The sequence below is a fragment of the Lathyrus oleraceus genome, chromosome 4, assembly GCF_024323335.1.
Source record: "Lathyrus oleraceus cultivar Zhongwan6 chromosome 4, CAAS_Psat_ZW6_1.0, whole genome shotgun sequence".
In the NCBI taxonomy this organism is placed as follows: Eukaryota; Viridiplantae; Streptophyta; class Magnoliopsida; order Fabales; family Fabaceae; genus Lathyrus; species Lathyrus oleraceus.
This window is the reverse complement of record NC_066582.1, coordinates 46237132-46256341: the sequence shown is the minus strand read 5'-3', so window position 1 is coordinate 46256341 and position 19210 is coordinate 46237132. Positions and strand designations below refer to the sequence as shown.

Genomic DNA, 19210 nt, shown 5'->3' with positions numbered 1-19210 from the left:
GTAATCCAGAAAGTCTTTCGTTTCAACTATACCAATGAGATCCCATTGCATACTAGAAATAGTACATTCACGTGTATGTGACCCATTTGGGGATCATACAAATGGTTGAAACATGTATTTCATCTCATTTGTCGATGAGTATAGTCGAAAGATTTAGATCTATATGATCAGGTGCAAAGGCGAAGTATTTTAAATCTTTAAGAGATTCAAAATACTTGTTGAAAACCAGAGTGAAAAGAAGATCAAGGTTCTGCGAACTTATGGAGGCGGCGAATACACATCCAAAATATTTGAAGAGTTTTGTGCAGAACATAGTATTGATCATGGGGTAACTGCTTCTTACACACCTTAACACAATGGAATAGCAGAAAGAAGAAACATGACCATATTGGATATGGCAAGAAGCATGTTGAAACAAAAGAACTTGCCAAAATCCTTATGGCGTGATGTTACTACTGTTGTTTATATTCTGAACAGATGCCCGACCAAGAAACTAAAAAACAAGGTTCCTGAAGAAGTATGGAGTGACAAACGACCATAAGTGAGTTATCTGAAGGTGTTTGGTTCTATTTGCTATAAGCATGTTCCTGATGCTAGGAGAAGGAAACTCGATGATAAAAGTGAACTTATGGTTCTGGTAGGATATCATAAGACTGGAGCATACAGGCTATTCAATCCAATGAATGATAAGATCATGACGAGTCAATACATTGTGATTGATGAGAACTCTGCCTAAGATTGGAATTCAGGTGATACAACTAAAAATCCATTGATGAGCTATGGCATTGATGAGTAAAGTGGTGAGCACGAAGAAATTCTAGTTATTGTCATTATAGTCACAATCAAAGTCGAAGTAGACAATAGAGAGGGTGTGGCCAACATAAGCCAAAGACCTCAAATAACCAGTGTTCTCCAAACAAGGCTTCAAGATTGTGAAGTGGTTACTGATGATGAAGTCACACCAGTAGAGATTTGGTTCATTTCGCTTTACTTGTAGGTGTTGGACCATTCAACTAGAGTGAGGCCTTAAAGGATAAATAATGGAAGACAATTATGGTCGAAGAGTTACAAGTAATCGACAGAAACAATACATGGAAGCTAGTTGAATTACCAGCACACACAAAAGCTATCGATGTGAAGTGAGTGTTCAAGATGAAGCATAATCCTGATGGCACAATTACAAGACACAAGGAAAGGCTAGTAGCTCGAGGTTTTCTTTAGATGGAAGGATTCGACTACTCTGAAGTATATGTATACATAGCATGATTAGAAACCCTTAGATTGGTGGTTGTCTTGGCATGCAAGCAAGGCTGGTTGACATTTCAATTAGTTATAAAATCAACATTTTTAAATGGTTCCCTAGAAGAAGTCGCGTATATCACATAACCTCTTGGGATTGCGATTCATGAGGAAAAGAGGAAAGTGTACAAGTTGCACAAAGCTCTTTATGGTCTCAAACAGGCACCTAAGGCATGGAATAAGTATTTGGTGTCTTAATCTCACGTGCTTGAGAAAGCAACATATGATGGAATTATCATCGTGTGAGACTGAGTATATAGCAAGATCATATGTTGTTTATCAAGCAATCTGGACCAGATCTGTGCTGGAAGAGATAGAGGTTGAAGTAAAGAAAACTTTGATGTTGCAGATTGACAACAAGTCAACCATTAATCTCGGAAAGAATCCAGTTCTACATGGAAGGAGTAAGCACATTGAGGCGAGATTTCATTTCCTAAGGAAAAGGTAAATCAAAGTGAACTTGAAGCGAGACATTACACGAGTGAATCACAGTTGACCGACATTTTCACCAAAGGATTAATGATCGATAGATTCATAACTTTGAGAAAGAAATTAGGAATAGTTCAGATCGATTATGATTAGTTTGTGTTTAGTTACTTGGGTTAGAAGTTAGTTACTTGTATATATATACATGTACATAGTGTAATTCAATATAGCAATAACAATCTTCATAAATAATTCTCAATCGGTCTCTCATTCTTTCTCCACGCAAAAAACGCTCTTGCACCAACTATTTTCACCTTTATCATTTTTAATTTTTTTTATTTCCTCTTTTACATTGAGATGAAAAATTGGAAAAAAATTAAAGAAATAAAATTTACTTTTAAAGTTCGGATATCAATTTAAGATAGAATATTATAAAAATATTAAAAGTGAAATAAAAATTAAATATCCAATTCATTTTAAATTAGTTTTACTTTTAATATAATATTTAATTTTGAGAAAAAAAGGTGATATACTAACAATGTGTAAATGTATTTACACGGTCAATGACGATCATATATCTCGTTATATCACGCTTATATTCTTAAAAAAATTAATAACATTTTTCATTATTAGTTTTCTATTAAATAATACTCTCTCAGTTTCACAATGAATAACACATTTGATTATCTTACGCATATTAAAAAAAATAAGTGAAAGAAAAAGAATAATATTTTTATTAAATAAAAGTAATATTAATTAGAGAATAAAATTAAAAAAAAATTGAAATAATTTATTTATTTTCGGACACTCTTTTATTTTAAATAAATTAATTATTATAAAATAAAAAAAATAATACAAAACTATTTTACCCTATCATATTCATTAAATTCTTTAATTTATAATTAAATGAATCCTATCAAAATATATAATTAAAAAAAGAAAACGGCACGTGAAAGTTGGTAAGGAAAGACAGGGGAAAGTGAAGTGATTAGTCAAAAGGATGGTAATAAAGTTAGTCTAAAAAATAAAATTTGTTTGAAAGAAAGACATGATATTGGAGTAATAAACCTATTAAAGTAATCCTAATTAAAGTGAAAAAAGTAAGAATCTTCCTGACAGAGTATACAAAGTCAATGTCCTTAACATAGAATTTTCCTACTTGTACTTCTCTTTTAAAGTACCACATTCACTAATCCCCATTATCATCAAAAAAATAAAACAGAAAAATAATTAATATTTTTTAATAATTACTATCATTCTATAATATCTAACTCTAATCATATTTCTAGTAATATCTAACTAATAAAAGTAATTATTATTCTATAATATCCCCATTAATAATTATCATTCTATAATATATAACTCTATAAAAACTAATTCAAAGATTCAAAGAATTATTTATAAATCATAAATCAATAAAAAATTGAGATTTTATAATAAGTGTCTCTTATTCTATTTTTATTTATTTTAAATTATTTATCAATTTAGAATATCTGATATTTATTATTTTTTTCATTAATTTATCATTATTAATTATATTTTAAATTATATAACTATTCAAATATTTATTATTAATAATGTTATTTTAGTAAATAATATCCATTTTATTTTTAAAATTAATATAATTAATTATTATTTTAAAAAGTGTGAAAATCTACTATATTTTAAAATTATTTTAATAGCTATTCTCTATAAATATATCTGTTAGTTCTTCCCTTATTCATACTCTTAGAGAAAGAAACATATACTCTGAAAGTTTAGGTATGGTATTGGCTTCACCAAAACCACATAGGAGTGAAACAATTTTACCAAATGATGTGATTCCAATAATAGACCTAAAAGGTGAAAGGTGTGAGGTAATAAAACTCATAGTGAAAGCAAGTGAAGAGTTTGGTTTCTTCAAAGTCATAAACCATGGCATTCTTGATGAAACTATTGATAAAATGGAAGAAGCTGGTTTTAGTTTCTTTGCAAAACCAATGAATCAAAAGAAACTATCTTCACCTGCTTATGGTTCTAAGAATATTGGATTCAATGGTGATATTGGTGAAGTTGAGTATCTTCTTCTTAATGCTAACACTTCCTCCATTGCTCAAATATCTAAAACTATTTCCATTCATGATCCACATTCTAATTTCAGGTATCTCATCAAAACTACCTTTTCTGTTTTTCATTATTCTTCTCCAGTATGTCAGAATATAACCAACTTTCTCTCTATTTACAATACTTCATTTCAAACCATCGATTTTCCGAGTAGAAATCGAGTATCCTCAACGTTGATCGTGAATAATCACGATAAACTGCGGAATTTTTCTTAAAAATACTCTCTCTTTTTTTTAAAATAAAAGTTTTTGTTTCAAAATAAATATCATTTTAATTTGAAACTCAGCTTGAGATAATAAGTTTAGACCTCAACTTTTTTTGAAACCATTGATTTTTATTTTTTAGATTAAAAGTCTAATTTCATAACTTTATTTTTTTAATTGTTAAAATAAATTATTGTCATTAAAAACGGCATAGTAACGATTTGATTTTGCTAAGATTGATTTTATTTATAGATGAATATAATATAAATTAGATTATATTTACGTAAAAATAAGTTAAAAAAAACACGTTTAAATTCAAAATACAAACGTGAAATCATGCATATATATAATTTATTTATTTTTACTTTGGACCATGCTATAGTAGGTTATATTAATTGGCTAGGATATAGATAAATATATATATGCCATTGCCCGTGACTATTTTATTTCATTGAATTGAACAATTTTAACGTTTTCTTTTGAAATTACTACACCTTCCTATGAGTTGTATTGTATCTGACCAGAAAAGAATACACAGAGAGAGAATAGGTAAAGTTTCAGAGTTTCAACGTTTTCCCTATGTATATCAACACCATATATATATATATATATATATATATATATTCATAAATAATGTAAATATATGAGTATTTGCAAAGGTTTGAAGCATGACATATTGAGTAAATAAAAGGTGAAAATGAAATTAATTAAAAAATAAATAAATATGCAGTGAGTAGTCAAAAACAGAAGCAGATAGAGTACTAGTTACACTGACAAAGCTTGAGTTCTGTTACTTCTATCTTAGTCACCACCAGCTAAGGAACATGCATGTTCATCTTACCATAATTAATTAATTAATCCGGTAACTCAACTAGTTTAATCTTAGACGAGTATAAATTGTTGGTCAAGAGTTCAATCTCAGACGATATTATTTATATATAATATAAGTTGTTGCTCAAGAGTTCAATCTCAGACAATATCATTTATGTGTAACATAAGTTGTTAGTCCAAAGTCCAATCTCAGACGATATCACTTATGTGTAACATAAAGTGTTGGTCTAGAGTTCAATTCAGATGACATCGTTTATGTATATCATAAGATGTTGGTTTAGAGTTCAATCTCGGACAATTTTATTTATGTATAAGATAAGGTGTTAGTCCAGAGTTCAATCTCAGAAAATATCATTTATGTATAACATAATCTGTTGGTCTAGAGGTCAATACTTGATTGCATTGCATGATTTGATTTTTGAATAAGATGTTGGTCTAGTGTTGGATATGTGACATTATGGTATGTTTGTAGGTATAGGGTGAGTGAATATACAGAAGCAGTGAAAGAGGTGGCATGTGAGATATTAGAGTTAATGGCAGAAGGTTTGGGGGTCCCTGATAGAAAGGTATTCAGCAGTTTAATAAAGGATATTGAAAGTGACTCTATTCTTAGGCTCAATCACTACCCACCTACACTAGTTAAGGACAAGGACAAGTCACACTCCAACAATGTTGGCTTTGGGGAGCATTCTGACCCTCAGATCTTGACCATTCTTAGATCTAATGACGTTTCTGGTCTTCAAATCTCTCTTCAACATGGTCTATGGATTCCTATTAACCCTGACCCCTCAGCTCTCTGTGTTAATGTTGGTGATGTCCTTCAGGTAACATCGTCAATGTATCTGATCTATATATTATTATCGGTTCCGCTATATTAATTATTCAATGTATTGAAAATATACACCCTACATGCTTTTCTTGATTCACTTTGCTTGTACCATAAGATAAGGGAGGGTCTCACACTAACTAGGGGCCTCCTCACACTAGCATGAAAAAGTGGGAAATTTTTTCAACTTATTGGAATTGACATGCATTATTATTGACTTAGTGTTTACTAGATTGAATTTTTGGAATATCAAATTTGCTGTTCATAATCATCTCAGACAAATTTGCAAGCTAGCTAGCTATCTATCCTAATAAGGATCATAATTATTTTTTATACTGCGGAGACACGCTGGTCTGATGCTTGAATGATGGATGTATCTGATCTGATATTATACATGTGTACTGTGAATGTGATGATAGGTAATGACAAATGGAAGATTTGTAAGCGTGAGACATAGGGCAATGACAAACTCAAACAAATCTAGAATGTCAATGGCATATTTTGGGGCTCCACCTCTAAATGCTTCCATTGTTGCTCCACCAGTTTTGGTTACACCTCACAGGCCCTCACTCTTCAGACAATTTACTTGGGCCGATTACAAAAAAGCTACTTACTCTCTAAGGCTTGGTGACACAAGAATTCAACTTTTTAGAGCAAACATGTCATGAGTATTCAAAAAGTTGAGTTTCTAGCAATACTAATATGAATATAATGTTGTGTAATGTAAAGGACAAGGTTGTTGTTGTTTGTTCCCATGTTTTGGTGTTCTTTTTGGACCTAGGAAAGGTTGTATGCTTTTGTTTGCCTAAATTTGTTGCAAAGTTAACTTGACATAGCAAAGAAAGCTACTGTTCAGTTATGTAAGACTGAGTACTAATAGATGGTTGCCAGTTCTGTACCCTGTCTGCCTTCAATCATCAATCACAATCTTTCTCTGATCTCTCTTGTCTTTACATTTATTTTTCTTATTAATGTTTTCAATTCAGACCTCCAAAGGGTTTCTTTGTGTCCCTTTGGATGCCACTTTCTTTCTAGTTTATCATCTACTATTGATAATTTGATATTGTTAAAAGTGAGATTAATTGAGAAGATATTACAACAGTTTCATGATAAAACTTGACCTCCAAACAAGTCAAATTTCTCCCCCCTTCATGTAGTATTACGCAGACGGTGAGCGCACTCCTAGTGGCTTCTCGACCCTTAAACTCCTTGGATGATGGTAGATGCCGGAAGTTTTGCGGATGGCTATTGGTCTTAACGGATGATTTTCGATGACTTTGTTTTTAACACACAAACAATGATTTTCGGTGATTTTGTTTTTAACACACAAATAATGACATGTTGATACGGGTTATAATTTTCAATAAATAAATAAATAAATTGAATGTAATCACAAATATTGACACATATTCTTTCAGAAGTGTCTATTCCTAATTTGTGAAACACAAACACTAACACATTGACCGATAATAATTTCAAAAAAATTATAAACTGAACGTAATCACAAATGTCAATATTAATGTCTGACACATATATAAACACGCATTTTTTTTCTTCCCGAAATATGGCGGTCGAGGTCGAGTTCATTCGCTACTCAGAATCCGGTGCTAGTCAACCGACACCTTATATTTTTACAATTCGATTTGGCAAAATTGTGTAAGTGATGTTAGAGTTTGTATAGTACTCCATACACACACACACATATATATATATATATATATATATATATATATATATATATATATATATATATATATATATATATATATATATATATATATATATATATATATATATATATATATATATATATATATTACAAACAAGAAACATTCTGATCAAGAGGTTAGATTAAAGATAATATGATTAATTAATCTATAGATGATGAGTGACTTCAAATTGAAATAAATAAATATTGTGAGTACTATTTATTTCAGCAAGAAAAATAATTCGACTATTGTTCTAGTCAGATACACAGTGAAGCCACATGGCACATGCAGTTACAGTAAGAAAGAAAAAACAGTGAAGGAATATGCATCTACGTGGAATGAGTTACCCCCACATAGTTAATGATGTTACAGAACTCTGTCATACAGATAAAATTCTGAAAAGTGAAGTCCATCATCGTACTATAGTATCAACAACAACACTTTTGTATATGTGACAACACCTTGAAAGTTGAAAGAAAGTTGAAACAGTAGTAGTAGTAATAACTCTAGTACTGTTATTATTAAACAAGTCAGAGACTGTAGAAGAAGAAGACATGTCATTATTAAACAAGAGTCTTAGATCTTGCTGCAAAACGGGAACACTTTCTTTTACCACTTTTGTTAAGCAGGCAGACACAATTCTGAAGAATTTCAAAATCCTCTTCCCAAAACAACAAAGATGCTTTCTCTGGATTTTTTAGAAGCATCTTTGATGTAAGAAAACCAGCAATTGTCCATGTTTGCATCAACCTTGATTGCTTCCCAATAAACTTTCCATTTCTAGTATCATAATATTCTGGCCATTTATCTGCATTAAGTCTTTTTTCTGCTAAATCAACTGCCTTCTGTGCTAAATCAGACCTGCCCATCTTGATGCATGCTAAAGTGAACTGTAATTTAATGGTATCATGTCAGCTCATTAAGGCAAAAGGTCTCATTCTTCTATGATCATAAAGACTCAATTGACCAAAATCAGTAAGTAATTGCTTCTTGGATTGACATAATAAGCATGATTGAAAAGGAGTGCATGAAAGGAAAACAAAGTTATAGGCTTTCAAGTTTCAATTTCTTTCGGTATAGAAGACAAATAGAATGAATGGTATTATCCAAACAAATATCGAACTCACCTGCCATAGAAGTGTTGGCCAAGATCCGCCGTTGTGATATGACCAAGGGCTGCAAGGAGTTGTGCAAAGTTATTATTGTAGCTTCCAATGGAAGAAAAGCGAGCATATAACATACGAATATATTGAGCACGAATTTAATGCAACGGCCAAAACCATTTTAATGAAAAAATGCATGGCGGGTTATCGGATCATAATGGCTGTTAATTTCAATGTTTCACATACATGAAAAGTTTGTGAATGCTAGCTTCAAAAGGATTGCGGCTGTAGAATTACTCTTTTGGATATAAAACGTGAAAAAACAAGAGATTTTAAGAGCCCTACGTGTTCTTGGGGTCACAGCCAGTAATTATACGCCATTCCTCACCCTCCAACGCTGGAAAACATATCTTGAGAGGCATTTGACCAATGATATCATCCCATTTAGCATCGATTAAATTCAAAATGCCCTCGTTCTGTCTTGTTGTACCTAAAGAAGAGACAATGGCCCAAAGGTTCCCAAGTGTGAAAAATCTAAAGTCCATGTGAGCAGGTTGCAGATTTCCGATGAAGTATCCACCCTCCTCGGATATCCAGTCTACAAGCCATGAAGGAATTTGCTCTGGATAGATGTTAAACTTGTTGACGGCATCAGTAGAATACTCTTCCGTCTTATACCGATAAATTTCATTAATCTTCTTCATGTTAACCCAATAATATTCTCTCATGTGAAACAAGAGTGCACTAAGGCGATTACTAACTGCAGCCACGAGACTACTAGTTGTATCATTCACTATCAGCATCTCACGGGAACAGCGTAGAGCAGAGTAAAATAATGCCTGCATATTCAAACACAAATTTATAAGCGAAGAGGCATATGTTCATTCAGACAGTAATCTTAAATTTTAATATGAAAAATGTTGGCTATCGTTTTGCAATCTTGACTAAAAGATTTCAGAAAACCAGTGACATCACTTGTGACTACTCAATGAATCTAACTAAAAGAAGGGGATGTTGCTCCAAATATTGAGCAGAAGATCATGTTATAAAGCGCACGAGTTTTCCTTTTAGTACCAACAAATAGAAGAGCATAACAATGCATATAACTAAAGTTAAAAAATATGGTTCATAACAAAGAGCATGATAATTATGAGAAAACTGTATTTCGTATTTGATTAAAATGAGTAGAAAGGTCTTTTACAAGTGATTATATCAAACCTATTCATAGGCACTAGCAAAATATTAACTAATTATTAATCTGATAATCTCCAACAAACTATATTTATAACCGGGCCCTGCATTCTGGAAGGAGTTAAAAAAAGTATTTCTAGCTTGGGTTGTACTTGTACAATATAATTCAAAAAGAATAGAATAGTCATTAGAAATTAGAAAGGAACAAGTTGAATCACATTGACTAATAAAAAAGCTTGTAAATGAAAGGGGTAGCGGCCAAAGCACATAGCTCCTTACAGTATTCAACCAACTTCTAGGCCCTTTTGAACTACTTATAGCGTTTCCTCAACACTAACACAGAGCCCCAATGTTGAGAGCTGAAATTGCATAAGCGTATTATCGGTTAATTACTATTTTGATGTTTTGTCTTAGTTAAATTTATCGTATAATTGAGTTGGTCATGAAACCCCACACTCATACTAGGCCAAAATGGTATTTTCATGCATAAAATGTAGGTTTGACTAAAGTCAACCTTAAATGAATCGACTCAAGAATGTTGGTGAATCAAATCAACTGATTTTGAACTCATGAATCGATTCAAGACTGCATATGAATCGACTCAAATGTGTTTACGCAAATTTTCATTTAGTCATTGGATGTGTGATCATGAAACGACTCATGACTGAAAAATTCCATGCCTTGTCTCAATGCTGGAATTGTGATCCAATTCAATTTTTTTTTTTGAATCTACTCACATGAGTAGACTCATGAGAGCCCCAATATTGAGAGCTGAAATTGCATAAGCGTATTATCGGTTAATTTATATTTTGATGTTTTGTCTTAGTTAAATTTATCGTATAATTGAGTTGGTCATGAAACCCCACACTCATACTAGGTCAAAATGGTATTTTCATGCATAAAATGTAGGTTTGACTAAAGTCAACCTTAAATGAATCGACTCAAGAATGTTGGTGAATCAAATCAACTGATTTTGAACTCATGAATCGATTCAAGACTGCATATGAGTTGACTCAAATGTGTTTATGCAAATTTTCATTTAGTCACTGGATGTGTGATCGCGAATCGACTCATGACTGAAAAATTCCATGTCTTGTCTCAATGCCGGATTTGTGATCCGATTCAAAGTATTTTTTTGAATCTACTCACATGAGTAGACTCATGAATCGAATCATAACATAAAATTTTCAAGTTATCTTTATCATTTGACCTTTTTGTTGATTAAATCTGTGGAGATGTAATTCTAAATTGTAAAGTTGATTAATCTAATATATTTCAAATTCCTTCTTTGAATTGTAGAAGGTTAATTCACATATTGCTTTGTCATTGTCACTATCCTTTTTCGTGTTTGATTCGTTACATTCAAAACTTTCAATTGCCTATATTCATTTCAAAACAATTTTCCCGAATAAAGCTTTCGCAAAGTTACTCTGTTTTTGAAAATCAAACGAAGGGAATTTTGTCTATTCAACTCCTGTCTAGACATTGAACATCATATCCAACCAACAAGAGCAACCATCAAACATCAATTTAGGAAGAACCACATAATCCACAACCCAAGGCTTAACCACTTCGTAACAGCAAGAGACAAAAACTATGCTTAACAAAAATACGGCAGAAGCTAAAACTTAAGGAAGAAACTCATAAGGACTTGAGTATTATGGAGTTCTTAAGTTAAGTCCCACATCAAGTAGTATGGAAAAAGAAGAAAAGAACGAATACAATGTTAGAAAACACAGCTTAGAGGAAAGAGAAAGAGAGAATTGGAGAAAACGAATTTGGTATATGATTAAAATGAGTTAGAAGGTATTTACATCGAATATATTTAAAAAATCTAACAAACTAATACTCTCCAACTTAACTATATTTTTTAATAGTTACCATTACTACTTCCAAATATAAATAGTGATAGCGAGCAATCAGCTTACTTGTATCTCAAGAGGGTGACCATGAATTCCCATCCTTCTATCAATCATGCAAGAACCATCGGTGACTAGTAGAGAAGGAAACATGTCAAATCCATCAGTTAGACACAACTTAAGGATCAGTCTTATGCCTGTCTGGACATCCACTCTATCTTGCAATGAATAGTCGCCCGTTAATTTCCCGTATGCTCTCAACAATATAATCCACCACAATCCTGATAGCAACAGTTTTCCAAATGAGTTTTAAAAGTTTGGCCTCACATTGGATATTAAAATTGAGAAGTAATGTGAAGAAAATTTTGAAAAACAAAATGATAATAAGATGCCCAGGAAAAGAAGCTGATAAATTAACAAATAATGACAGTGCAATAACTTTTCATGTGATAGTACCATGTCTTAGCTTCCACAAGAAAAACAATTACCTGAATCGACAGGAGCAACACGGCCTATTGCTGATTCACCGAAATCGGGATCTAAAACTTCCTCAAATGCTTCATTACTTCCATCAAGAGCAACAGTTCTAACTTTGAAGCTTGCTGGCATCAATCCTTGCCCTGGGCTGTAGCAGTCAACAGTCTTCTCCCAACTCTGGCAAATATTAAATGAGGAACAAGTGTGTATTAAGTTGCATAATAGCTTCACTAATATCATTTGTTGACAATTCCCAAAATAATACACTTTTCCTCCCACTTTTCGGTACTTTTTTGTTTGAGCATATTAGTTTCGAGCGGCAAAGTAGCCTTCAGTTCACATCCATATTGTAGAGCATGACAGAGGTGGTCTTTGGATCGTAGGTAACCGGAAAATGATTCACATCCAACCTTGTCGGGACGTGACACAGGTGTCTCTTTTATTGTCAGAGCTCTGACACGTAAAGTCAATGTATACAAAAGTGTCTACTTTACGTGAATCATTTCGGTTACCTACGATCCAAAGATCACCTCTATCGTGCTCTACAATATGGATGTGAATTGTGAAGGCTACTTTGCCGCCCGGAACTAATATGCTCCAAAATAATACACTTTTCCTCCCAGATCTGATGAAATAATGATAATGCATTCATGGCTTGAAAATATTTATATATTTATATATTTCAACAGTGACATATATCTTATTCAACCATCCGTGGGACAACTCAAAAAGGGAAAAGCAACGGAGATAATTAGAAACATGGCTTATTTTTCTTTGACACATACATATACACACAGAAGAAAAAAAACATCTCTAAACTCCATTGAATTGTCCAATTATTTGATAGACAATAGCATTGCATCATCTATACAAATTATAGAAGTTGTAAATTAACAGTGCTCACAACTATGATGCAGATACAGACATGGACACCGGGCACGACACCGACACGTCGACACCGGTAATAATTTGAAAAAATAAATAAATTAAACGCAATCACAAGTGTCAACGTCGTATCGATGTCCGACACAAACATGCCTTTTTTCAGAAGTGTTAGTGCCTAAGATAAAGAGGCTGACAGAATCAAGTCGGTCTAACCGTTCTAAATGTGCAACGAGGGCATTTATTTTAAAAAGTTTGAATAAAACTTTACACATAGTCCAGGAAAAACTATAATGTAGAAGAACAACAAGTAATAACAAACTAAATGAGTTGCTGAAGCCATAACATACCTGCAATTGCAACGTATGAAGTAGAAAATTCTTGACAATTTCCCCTTCACCGTTGAGCAGAAACGCAAGTGCAGATGGAACAAAATCACGAATAAAGACTTGATCATAATTCAGAGGTTGATTCTCAGCAGGATCATTAGCTGCAACAGTCCCCACTGGATTCCCACAGTATGTAACAACAGAACTTCGAAGCAACTCCCAAGCTTCCTTTTCAATCTCAGAAAGCTCCCTCTCAACTTTATCCTCACTCAAATCATTCAAATTATAATCTAAATTTACAGTCGACCCGTCATCTTCTTCCAATTTCCTTTGATCACGAGTCTCAATTTCTTCACACAACAACGGCTTTGCATTCAAACTGGTTTGAATGAAAATATTCTCAAAGCTTTTGTCATTAACATTAGAATCAACCGATGTAGACTGGTTTCTAAAATTCGAAGCTACATTCGGTATCAATGATACAACCCTAGGTCTAACACTACCAATTCTAACACAAAAATCTGTGCTAAAATTCCTAGAGTGAACCCAATTCGAATCGATAATGCTAAAATCTCTCCGATTCAAATTAGTCACATGTATATAACCTACAATCTTAGTATTCTTACATCTATAGTATCTATGCCTATGGATTGAACTGGAATAGCTTGATCTGGACAAAACCCTCACCATTGATGAATCACTAATCTTAGTTAGGATTCTACAACAAGGCTTCATGGTAGAAATTCCAATACAACTACCAGTAGTCATGTTATAGGATCAAACAAAAATAGTTGAGAAAATGAAGCAATTTGGGAATGCTATTAATAGATCCTGAAAGTGATTATTCTAAGTTCTAAGTTGGTAAAATAGTAATAATAGATCTTGAAAGTGATTATTGATTATTCTAACTTCTAAGTTGGTAGCTGAAGATAATTGGAATGGAAAATTTACAGTGATTTTGTAATATACTTACAGAGATTGAAGCGATTATGATGGTGATGATTAACGAAATGAAATAGGTTGAATCTGAGATTTATGCGGAAACGAACAGTGAAGATGAAAACGCTATTTTATAAGCGAAAGTTCGTATCAACTTCGACGTTGAGGGAAAAGGTGTAATTACTTGACTGTCCCTATTATGCCAAGTTGTTTTGTTTTTGGGTTGTCTATTTTACAATTCTGCCCTTTCGTAGGTTGATATAATCTCTGATTCATTGAATCAAGTCAAAAGAGTTTATGTGTAATTGAAATAATCACGTTTGCTTGGATGATTTGCTTGCGTCTATCTTCCGCAACTTTTGAATAGAGGACAAATTGGGAAAACCACGTGAAATGATGACGTGTTTCGAAGGACAGAGGGTAAAAGCGTCTAACTAAATATTTGAATGGATGATGAGTGAGACACCTTTGAAAAAGCGTCGAGTTATTATTATTCAGCGAAAAAGAAAGAAACAAGCAACTACCACATCCAACGGTATACACCGCATAACTGTCTACGTGTCGTCTTTGTATTGGTTATTTAATTTTTGTTTTTTTTGAAAATATTACGTTTTTTTGTTTTTATTTTTCCACGTGCTGCATTAAGGCTCTGTACAAAAACGCGTGGCTTATCCATCTTGTCTTGGACAAAAAAATCATTTTGCGCACGTTGAAGTTACTAAAATCCATTTCCATACTCAAGCTGTAAGGGATTTTATCCGGACACCCGTCTCTTTGACTTGGCACCGTCATATATGGAGTTGTTATTATCTTTATAGTTTTATTATATTTTTTTAATTTTTGTTTTTGTGTTTATCAATTTTTTTAAAGAAAATGCCGAATTTTTAGAATTTTTTAAAATTTTTATAAACTGCAGGTAATTCATATTCAACGAGAATTTTTTTTTTAAATATTTTTTAAAAATTTTGAAAAATTACCACACTTTTTAAAAAATTCAACTTTACCATATTTTTTTCAAAGTTCGATAAACAATAAGATTTTTTAAAAGTTCTGATAGTGTTAATTTTTTTATTAAATATGAATTATCAAATTTTTTAAAAATCTAGAATATTATCAAAAATATTGAATTTATAAGAAAAAATGATATGTTAAATTTATTTTTAAAAAAATCAGATTAAAACGCATATTGAATTTTTCTATTAATATTGAAATTTTCATTTGTAGTATCAAATTTTTGGTTCCCTTTTTTTTTGTTAAATTTTGAGAAAGATATTTTTGTCATTTTAAAAATATGTGGGGGTGCAAGTTAATCTAGGTTCGGCCTATGTGGGTTTTTATGTGGCAATTAGATATGAGATTTCTTTCCACTATAGGGCTATAGAGAGATTTTATCTTCACACACCCAATTTGACCTAGCACTCCCATAATCCCTAAGCAATTACCATTTTAATTCTGTAATATTTTAAAAGATATTTCACAAAAGCATTGTTACATTTTGAATTTTTTCAAAATCTCTGACGATTTTTGGATTTTTTATAGAGATTATCAGACATAAAATTTATGACCAGTAATATTTTAGTGTTAATCGGGTTTTTTATGCATTTTTACCGCATTTATAGAAATATTCGATAAAAATTCGGTGAATATGCATACATTTTTCGGGATTTTTGGAAATATCTGATAAAAATGCATACTTTTTCAAATGGATAGAAGTTGTTTTCTACGCCAACTTGACGAAGCAAGTGGTCGCCTAGTTCATCAAGAAAGAAATAATCTGTCGCTATGGAGTTCCTAGCAAGATCATAATCAATAATGGACGAACCTGAACAACAAAATTATGAAAGAGTTATGCGAGAGCTTCAAGATTGAGCACAATAACTCTTCTCAATATCTTCCAAAGGCGAATGACATTGTTGATGCTCCGAACAAGAACATCAAGAAGATCATGCAGAAGATGGTGAAAACCTACAAGGATTGTGACAAAATGCTACCTTTCGCACTGCATGAATACCAGACATCCATTTGCACTTCAATAGGGGAAACCCTGTTCTCCTTGGTATATGGGCTGGTAGCAGTTCTCTCAATCGAAGTAGATATTCCTTTGTTGAGAATCTTGATGGAAACCAAGCTATAGGAAGTCGAGCGGATCCATAACAAATTTGACCAACTAAACCTGATTGATGAGAAGCGTATGACCGCTTTATGTCATAGACAGTTATCCCAGAAATGACTCAAGACGGTTTTTGACAAGAAACAGAGAAGGAGATCTCGTGCTCAAGAAGATCTCGCCAGTATACAAGGATTCACGTTGAAAGTGGGCTCCTAATTACGAAGGCTCACACGTTGTAAAGAAAACCTTCTCCAGAGGAGCCCCAATCCTTACAACTATGGATGACAAAGAGTTCTCCCACCCCCGTGAACTCTGATGCAGTCAAAAAGTACTATGCATAATAAAATCCCACTAAGTCGAAAATCCGAAATGGAGACTTAGAAAAAAATGGATATCCCGGTGGACTGAAAACCCGAAAGGACGGTATAGGCAAAAGTTAGGGATAAATACAAAAAAAAAAATTGAGCGCTCGCTAAGTTGAAAACCCGAAAGGGCGACTTAGGCAAAAAAAAGAGCATCTAGGTGGACTGAAAATCCGAAAGGACGGTCCATGCAAAAATTAGGGAGAAAAGGCAAAGACTGCATCGAGCAAGACTGATTGACACAAGAAGAGTCAAAGGCGGAAAGATCAATCCAACCGCTCTCTTTAGAAGCAAGGTTTTGTGGAGTCATGGTTATTATGGATAATAATGGTCATTGTGATTCAATATAAACCCCTTTCCCATTGCCATTTTCAATTTGTAACATTTCCCGGAGTTACACCATTTATGTGCTACCATTCTATGAATAAATACAAATTTTACCTATTGATGACAGCCCGTCATTACATATATTTAGTCGAAAAATCGAAGCAAAGCAAGTGAAAGTTAAGCTAAAATGAAGAAGAATAACCAACAAATGAGGAAAAAATAGCTAAGTGTAAAAACTATGGACTTAGTGAAAATTGAAGTGAAAAAAGGAGCAAAAGCCTGCAGTTACTAAAATAATCACGTGCAACATCGCACACACGATATGACACTTTTCTGGGCTTCTTTTTGACGCGTTCTGGTCCATTCTGACGCCTTTAAAAGGGGATTTTCTTCATTTTCACAAGGGTGGTGAAATTTGGAGATTGAAGCACGAATTTGAGGGTACAAGTGAAGATTTTTAGAGCATTTGAAGCCATTGGATGCCATATTTTCAAGGGACTTTTCATGTTATTTTTATCTATCAATTGTAGTATTATTAATTGCATTATGAGTAGTTAAACTCCTCTAGGTTAGGTTGTATTATGATGAACCTATTTCTATATTGTCGGATTCTATGTTGATTTGACCATTGTATTAACCTATTGATCTATAATCTTATTCAATTGTTTCTTGTTCGTAATACTTTTATATGAGATACTCTTTTAATATGATTTGGGGCACATAGAGAATACTGATCATTAGTCTATGTGTTGGACCTAGGACAATTGTTGTACCTTTGTTGGTTGAATATGGATAGGAGACCCCAAGTAGTGCCATATAGAATTAACGTCCTATACACCGCTTAACCCTGCTTACGCTGGTAGACTAACGATAGAAAACTCAGAGTAGTGGTTAGTGAGTTATTTCACGTGGGATCGACTTTAACGGTTTTGTTAGTTAGCCGTGAGTTTATAGTGATTAGATCATTCATACATAGCATCAAACATCAATAATAGAGGAATATGAGATTCTACAACACAATCTGATTGCTTTCGTGACATTGTTTACTCGTTTATTTACTTTTCGCACTGAAACTCGAAACCCCCCTTTTTACTAGTTTTTATAAATTGCACACATTTTGTCTTGCTTAGAGGCAGTCCATGTGGATTCGATCGTTTTATTACTTTGATATTATTGATACACTTGCCGAGAAGTAATCATATATTTTTGTGTATGTTGTTGTTGTTGTTCTTTTCATATTATTTACTTCGGTTTCACATGTTTTGTTGTTGCTTGTTGTTGTTGACAAATATTTTTTTTCTTATTTTCTCTTCTTCGCGTATGTTGTTGTTATGTTGATGTTATTGTTATGTATGTTGATAAATTTTTGTTGGATTACAATGTCATGCTAGTTTATGTTAGTTATGTTGATGTTATTGTTATGTATGTTGATAAAAGTATATATGTTGTTGATAAAGGTATATATGTTGTTGATAAACATTGTTGTATGTTGTTGATGCTGTTTTGTTTCAAAATTTGCTTATGTTTAAATAGCTTGTTTCATAAGTGTTGTTGTATGTTTTCTTTTAACATAACAATGGGAAAAGGCATACCACCCTTTGCGCGAGATATCTGTTTATATTTCAATAGCTTGTTCCACATAATTCTGAGGCGACGCGATACCTTCCTTTACGCAACATTTCTATGTCGTCTTTTATGGAACCTCTAAAGGAATCGCCCTAAGCAAAACCATTTACAATTATAACACTACATGATATATTAGAGTTAAGTATGCACATTAACCTTAGTAGATATTGTTGCAACATAGGAATGGAGACTTGTCTAAATATTGAGAGAGCATCCACAATATGATAGAGAGCACCCACAATATGATAGAGTTACAAACATAGTTTGAGAAAAGTACACATAGAGCATATTAACAACATTCCATTTAATGGGAGCTATCATGGATTTGTATCTAAAAAACATCTATGCATTTCCTAAGAAAATAATTCCAGCTTGGTAGGTTTTTAAATTAGAACGAAACATGGTTTATCTTACACTTGCGAATTGGTACAATATAAGATGAAGGAAGTTTCAATCCTATTGGATGCAGTTCACGTGCATTAGAGAATATTAAAGTTAAAGAGTCGGTCATATGATGAAGTGGTAGAAAAAGTATTAGAGTTGGGACTCAAATCAGATATGAATACATTATAGAAAGCATCATATCACTATTTATATATATCTTGACA

At 32.7% G+C, this 19210-nt stretch overlaps 2 protein-coding genes across 3 annotated transcripts; one reads left to right on the top strand and one right to left on the bottom strand.

Moving 5' to 3' along the window:
- Positions 1-3453: 3453 nt before the first annotated feature.
- Positions 3454-6626, top strand: LOC127138805 (gibberellin 2-beta-dioxygenase 2-like). Its single transcript, XM_051065341.1, has 3 exons — positions 3454-3865; positions 5335-5686; positions 6108-6626. Exons 1-3 carry the CDS (start codon positions 3489-3491, stop codon positions 6354-6356), a joined length of 978 nt encoding a protein of 325 aa, XP_050921298.1. The 5' UTR covers positions 3454-3488; the 3' UTR covers positions 6357-6626.
- A 967-nt stretch (positions 6627-7593) lies between these two features.
- Positions 7594-14357, bottom strand: LOC127138804 (alkaline/neutral invertase A, mitochondrial). Of its 2 annotated transcripts, none has more exons than XM_051065340.1 (6): positions 13260-14354; positions 12039-12204; positions 11620-11831; positions 8846-9339; positions 8525-8573; positions 7594-8287 (listed from the first exon to the last, which is right to left on the bottom strand). In XM_051065340.1, exons 1-6 carry the CDS (start codon positions 14004-14006, stop codon positions 7961-7963), a joined length of 1995 nt encoding a protein of 664 aa, XP_050921297.1. In that variant the 5' UTR covers positions 14007-14354; the 3' UTR covers positions 7594-7960. The 2 variants fall into 2 exon arrangements, 1 of the variants encoding a protein (XP_050921297.1); XR_007808845.1 differs by having other exon boundaries at positions 8208-8287; positions 8747-9339; positions 13260-14357.
- Positions 14358-19210: the final 4853 nt, after the last annotated feature.

Bases quoted from the DNA above. Each gene is read 5' to 3' on its own strand.
- LOC127138805 (XM_051065341.1), top strand. From the start codon at position 3,489: ATGGTATTGGCTTCACCAAAACCACATAGGAGTGAAACAATTTTACCA. The intron at 3,866-5,334 runs GTATCTCATCAA...GTATGTTTGTAG, and splicing joins GATCCACATTCTAATTTCAG to GTATAGGGTGAGTGAATATA. The intron at 5,687-6,107 runs GTAACATCGTCA...ATGTGATGATAG, and splicing joins ATGTTGGTGATGTCCTTCAG to GTAATGACAAATGGAAGATT.
- LOC127138804 (XM_051065340.1), bottom strand. From the start codon at position 14,006: ATGACTACTGGTAGTTGTATTGGAATTTCTACCATGAAGCCTTGTTGT. The intron at 9,340-11,619 runs GTAAGCTGATTG...TTGAATATGCAG, and splicing joins GTCACCCTCTTGAGATACAA to GCATTATTTTACTCTGCTCT. The intron at 8,288-8,524 runs GTGAGTTCGATA...ATTAAATTACAG, and splicing joins GGCCAACACTTCTATGGCAG to TTCACTTTAGCATGCATCAA.